Below are 6595 nucleotides of genomic sequence, written 5' to 3'. Positions count from 1 at the left end.
TTTAGCAACACCAATAATTTGTTTACCATAAAAACTTAATTAACAACATTAAAATCTCTTTAATATGAGGTCAAGATCAATCCCTATCTTAAACAGTTCACCAAAGGGTATCTTCAACTGTTATGTACTTGTTTGCACCTTACAGACCACAAATCCTGTTCATATGGAAAACATTAAAGCTCAGGTCCATCCAAGGATTACTGTATCTTTTACACAATAAAACATGATTGATACTCACATTGCTATCTAAACATTAATGGAGTTTTCGCAAAAAAAAAAAAAAAAAGAAAAAAAAAACATTAATGGAGTTCAAACTATAATTTAACACCAAAATTATGTTCTTTTCTGACTAATAGACTTGTGTTCAAATATCACCATCCTATCCTTTCATCTATAACATATACTCCGTACAAAATAAAAAAGGAAAAATTACATATTTTGTCCCTGAGTCATACCCAGGTATAGTGTGTTTATTTCACAAACTTCGAACTCCAACTCAATGGTAAACAAAGGTAGAATCCTATTTAAAGTTCACATTTTAATTTGTCAAATAAACTCACTACAACTCGTGAAAGTTGTGTAATCTAAGGAGAATAAGAGGAAACCACAACTCGCGAAAGTTGTGTAATCTAAGGAGAATAAGAGGAAACCAAAATTTTTTGTTTAGCCGTTATTTAAGTTTTTTTTTTTATTATTTAATTTTATTTAATAAATATGACCAAAACTGCTCCTTTAAGAATAATTGAGGGACAAAGAAATAAACACGAGAGAGCAACCCCAACCATATTAGTTAAGTTATTGACTTGGTAACCACAATGTTACAATTTCGACTCTCAATTGGGGTGACCTATTAACTTTCTTAGTTTGAACTGATCAGCTATAGGTAATCTAGGCTAGTTTACCTCCTTGAGGTCTTTAGTTAGCTAGGGTCACAAAGCGGGGTGACAAGGTTTACTCTCATGTAGTTGGTGCAGGTTTCTCTAGTCACCCAAACAAAAAAAATAGACACGATAATAAATGGGGAACTAAATCTATACCTAACATCATTTTTCCAAACAAAAATAAAAATCTAAACATTAGTCCATATTTCAAACAGGTAGTTGTCTATCACCAAGGCCACAAAGAGTGAATGGTTATCTTGGAGGAAACAGGTTAGGAAGGATCCAACTAATAACTACATCACATTATGATAAAGATTGGAAGAAATCATTTCCCAGTAAAAATTTCCAAAGAATGATAGCAACAGAAATATGAAATATAGTCTGAATGGTACACAGAATCTTTGCATTACATCACACCTAAAGAAATTAAAGAAACAATTTACACACATGACAAAACTTTAGCATTGACCAAGACCAACTATGGTGAAGTGCTTGAATTTTTAAAATTGCATGGTCAATAGGATTAAAATAGAAAACAATTGAAATGTCAAAAGTTTATAGAAAAGTACTCAATGATGCAACTAGTCAAAATAAATAACATTGAAAAAAATGATAAACAAAAGAAAAGAAATTTATATAGAAGTGACCTATTGAAAAAGTAGAGTATGGTTTTTTTTTTTTTTGAGTGATCCACAACCACTATCCGAGGGTGTGCATTGGGAAAACTTTACCTTGTGACCCAAGCCAGCAAAGGATCATAAGGAGGTCAACCAACCTAGGTTGTCATAGCTGACCAGCTCAAACCAAGAAGGCCAATAGACTGCTCATTTATATTTGAACTTAGAACCTTGTGGTTACTAAGCCAACAGTCTGACTAACTTGGTTGGGATTTATGGTTTTTAATACGGTGTATAGAGAATTATGCAAAAAAAGGTTTTTAATATAAAGATCATACCTGGTGCAAACCAGAAAGGTCAAAGGTGTGATGTATCATTATGCTCTCTTGGTACCCCTGCAGTGCAATGTTAAACTAAAGAGGTAGCAATAGAATAAAACATAGGATTTTGAAAGAACCATAAATCACATGTAACACTGCAGACAGCTCAGATCTTTGAAATCTAGAAAATTAATGTCAAAGTGAATAGCTTACTGTCACTATATCTCAATTCTCATGTGATCATCCAGAATTTGCGAATTGCGAATTGCAAATGAAAAATTACTGAAAAGATTCGGTGAGATAAATCTCAGAAATGTTGTCACTGATATATACAGGACAGGTTATGTCTGAAACAGACAGAAATTGAATGGTAGCAATGGAGTTATTCAACAAAGTTGAAAAATGGCCTTACCCTATCCCTCGTGATCCAAAATTTAGACCAACTACGCGCCACAGAATACATATACGTTTAACCTAAATTAGAAGACCGTGGTTCGGATACTTCAAAACAATTGTAATAATGCTGCAACACGCAACATGAATTGACTAACAGCACGCAACCATTGACCACAAGCTAATTGCACATTTGACACAAAATTGGAGTCTGGAGGGCCTCCACTAAGAGGAAAATCTGTTCAGCCGCCAACTTTTATGCCTCAAGTGCAGTTGCAATTTCATCATCAGTCGCGTCAGATGATATAACCTCTTCAATGGGGCCGTCCCCATCTACAGCCTCCTTTTCTTGATCAACAAAAAGTTTCTCCCGGAGTTTTTTTTGGAGATCTTCTCTTACTATAATGTTGTCAGCTAAATATGTTTTTATTGCATCCTTGCCACGAAAGCTCTGGTTATTCATGCTGTAAAATGCACCCCCTGTCTTTGTAATGAATTTGTGTTTCAGTCCTAACTCTATAAGCTCAGATATACGACATATTCCTTTGCCAAACTCAAGCAGAAACTCTGCAGTTCTAAATGGAGGGGCGAGCTTGTTCTTTACGATTTTCACAACAACTTGGTTTCCTATTATCTGTAAAGCAGATGGCATATTCAAATGGCTTTCGGAAGAATAAGCTTTGGCAAGCGAATTTACTGAAGTAAAATGCAATAAACAAAACTCATAACCATTTTCCCATTAAAATATATACCTCTTCCCCCTTCTTGACCTGCGCAACTCTCCTGACATTTAGACGCACAGAAGCATAAAACTTTAATGCGTTTCCACCACAAGTAACTTCTTGAGGTCCTCCAAACCCTCCAAAAGTAGATAGCTTTGCTCTCACCTGAACTAAGATGCAATTTGTCAGCAAAGTTTTTGTAATGGGAATATGAGATCAATATTAATTTCTGATCAAAATGAAAACTTTTTATATTGGAACATAAAGCCAGAAATGCAATTTGCCAACTCTCTTGTTATTAATTTACCAGAAGACTTCAACTTATTTACCAGTGTTTTGTAATATTTATCAATCCCCCATCGCCCTATCCATGATCTTGCTCCACTTCTGTGATCATCGTTGTAATAACTCCCCAATTAGTTTAACTCCATGATCCTTAAGTAGTCCCACTCTCCCCAATGTATACACTTCTCTACAAGTTATGCAGATAACTCTTATCTGCTCTTCTTCTAACATCTTAGAAGTTATCGTGTAGTGAAATTACATGCCCATGAGTACAGTAAATAAAACCAACAAGCATGGAGAGTGTACTTTGAAGCCCATCTATCCTAAGGAGTCAATCCTGTGGGCGAAAGATCACTTGCAAGGATGGTGGAAGAATTCTATGTGTTGGCCAATATCATTTTATTTCCAAGTTGTTTGCAAGTTTATTTTTGATCCAATACACATTTATTTCCATGGCAAGATCATATTCTTTTTATTCAGTAAAGAAATAACTTCTATATTTGAAACAAGTTCAATTTGCTGTTTGACCAAAATGTTATGATGTAAAAGTGCTAAACAAAAATTGCGGGTACAGCAAAAGCAATGAAATGAGTCATATTAAGGATGTTTTATCAAACACCCAAACAGTTGAGTTTAAAAACCATACAAGGTTTATGCAATATTACAAAGTTAGATAGGGATAACATTAGTTACAACGTTGTGTAATTAACATTTCTAAGTTTTCTTCATATAGGGGTAAATCATAAATGTATCGCAATTTAAGATAAATCTTGCATTAGTTACACACAAAAATTAGAGGCAAAGGGGAAGAAGCAGGAGACCTATTACATGGTTAAGAGCATATGAAGAGTTCAACATACTCATACCTGATTTATGAAGATCAGAGTAGTCTGTGAAAAGGATAAAGAATGGCTCAACTTGCGCAGTGCTTGACTCATTAATCTAGCCTGCATTGCCATGTGTGCATCTCCCATTTCACCTTCAAGTTCACCTTTTGGGACAAGAGCGGCTACCTGCTAATCAAAGCCCATTACAAATAAATATCGGTGGCTATACTACAATGAACCGTGATAATTAGCTCTGTGATCTTACACTGTCTACAACAACAACATCAATTGAGCCACTCCTGACTAGAGTATCCACAAGGCTAAGAGCTTGTTCACCACAATCTGGCTGAGAAATAAGTAAATTTTCAGTGTTCACCCCAATAGCTGTAGCCAATGCTGGATCTAGAGCATGCTCAGCATCCACAAAGCAGCAATAACCTACAAAACATCAATAAGCAGATCTCACAACCTTCAAAATTAGAACAATCCCAATCGATTGGGACCTTTTCTTGACAAAATTAAGAAACATTGTTTAAAATCTATAACCAACAGATTGAATCTCCCTCCATTGGTCCAGGTTAAGCTAGATTATTTAGCTTCAAAAGACATTACTTGAGTTCGGTTTAAAAACAAAAAAGAAAATTAAAGAAAAAAACATCACTTCTTCATTCTAATCACTGAACACTGTAAAGCACCTTCTAGTTTCTATGAGAAATATCAAGCCCTTCTGAAATTTTGCAATAGTGGAAACTTATGTGAAAAGGTTTTTTTTTTTTTTTTTATACAAGTTATACAAGGTTAATTTCTTCTATCTATACAAGTTATAATATTCTTCAGGGGTAAAAGAAAAGGCATCACAGTTAACCAGTTAGGTATAAGATTGTAACCTCCTTGTTTTTGTGCCTCGGCGATTATATGCAAAGCAAGTGTTGTTTTCCCAGAAGCTTCCGGGCCATATATCTCTATTACACGTCCCTGTGCAAAACTGAAAAGTTATACACTATCAACATAGAATATATAAAGCAACACATACTACAACAGTATAATCTTTTTGGCTGCTATATATGCCTTTTCACACAGTGTGTAAATATGTTCCACTCAGAAACTACCAACAGATAGACCATTGAGTAGTGATCGTAAAACTAAAACAACTACAATGCAGAATCTTCCAATTGTTTGGCAGTGCATGCACAAAGAAGAATAGATTTCCATTTCATATTACCAGATTCTTTAATTTACCCCCAACAAATAAAGAAAAAAATAAAAATATAGCAGCAAAAAGACTAACAATACCAACCTTTGGAAGTCCTCCAACCCCCAAAGCAATATCCAAAGAAAAAGATCCTGTAGACAGCACCGGAACTTGTTTAGAGGAGACAGAACGACCCAGCCACATGATGGATCCCTTGCCAAATGATTTAGTGATCTGATCCAGAGCTAGTTTGAGAGCCAAGTCTTTCTTTGACAAATTCTCATCACCTGAATCACTCTCATCTGACTTTGATTTCCTTTTACCTGAAAATAACACAGATGTGCAGCTGTCAGCTTATTAACAGTCTTTACAAAAAATAACTCCAATTTCCATAGCACACTGGTTTTGTCATCAAAATACAACACCATTATAACGATAAAATATGCAGGTATATATGCATATCTCAGACTAGCAAACATCATTTCTATGCAGAGAAGAGTTTGCAGTACTATATCCTCCTACATAGCATGTGCATAAATTTATAATGCAAAATTCTTATTTAATTTACATAGACATCTAGGTAAATTCAAAGATACTATTAAAAAATTAAGAATATAATAAGATGTAATTAAAACTAAACTAGACCAAATGTAAGTACAAATACATTAAAATGTGATAGGTTTACATGGCCTAATCAGTATCAGAGTAACTATTGGATATCAAACACACCTTTAGAAGAAAAGTAGCACAGCTGAGTATATGCCCCAACTACATCATTCCTAAGATCCTGCAGAACAAGAAATGTGGGCAAAAGAGAAACACTAAAATGAGCCAAGCACAACAACTTTTTCACACAATACTTGACCAAAAAATTCAAATGTATCAAACTAAAATGGGCACCTCAGACGAAGCAATATCAAGAGTATTAAGGTCCAATCCATAGAAAAATATGAAGTGAAAAAAAAAAATTGGTATTGATGTCCATCATTTCCCTATTTTCAGCAAAACATTCTCACCCATCCATCATGTATTGGAACCATAGAGGTAATTCGTCATAAAAAAAGAGAGACAACAAATTAAAGTTATCCTTTTTTATGATTCAAACTGAAAAGGCTCCTATTCTGGAACTACAAATCCAGAAAATTACAATTACAAATCATTCTCGGGGATGTTCTACTATTATTCTCTGTTATATATCTTTCAAGTTCAAAAACATAAACTGACAGACAGACAGAAAGAAAGAATGATACTCCATTAAATATGCTTATATAAAATATATATTAAAAAAATTAAAAAAAATAAAAATAAAAACTCCGAAACTCTCCGTATCGCAACCCCCCCCCCCCCCCCAAAAAAAC

At 34.4% G+C, this 6595-nt stretch overlaps 1 protein-coding gene across 2 annotated transcripts in view; it reads right to left on the bottom strand.

Annotated features, from left to right (window-relative positions):
* Nucleotides 1-2055: 2055 nt before the first annotated feature.
* LOC116012201 (DNA repair protein recA homolog 3, mitochondrial-like) overlaps nt 2056-6595 on the bottom strand; it is a 4867-nt gene continuing 327 nt past the window's right edge. Inside the window, exons 2-8 of one of the 2 annotated variants that reach the window (XM_031251686.1) lie at nt 5967-6024; nt 5343-5560; nt 4933-5020; nt 4311-4483; nt 4085-4234; nt 2964-3098; nt 2056-2845 (exon numbers count right to left, since the gene is read on the bottom strand). In XM_031251686.1, the coding sequence (XP_031107546.1) occupies nt 2468-2845; nt 2964-3098; nt 4085-4234; nt 4311-4483; nt 4933-5020; nt 5343-5560; nt 5967-6024 (1200 nt within the window). In that variant the 3' untranslated portion in view covers nt 2056-2467. The remainder of the gene's footprint in view (nt 2846-2963; nt 3099-4084; nt 4235-4310; nt 4484-4932; nt 5021-5342; nt 5561-5966; nt 6025-6595) is intronic. The other variant, XM_031251687.1, reaches the window with a different exon arrangement.

This window comes from Ipomoea triloba, chromosome 3 (assembly GCF_003576645.1).
Source record: "Ipomoea triloba cultivar NCNSP0323 chromosome 3, ASM357664v1".
In the NCBI taxonomy this organism is placed as follows: domain Eukaryota; kingdom Viridiplantae; phylum Streptophyta; class Magnoliopsida; order Solanales; family Convolvulaceae; genus Ipomoea; species Ipomoea triloba.
The sequence above is the reverse complement of the archived record's forward strand: the minus strand, read 5'-3'. Positions and strand labels throughout refer to the sequence as shown.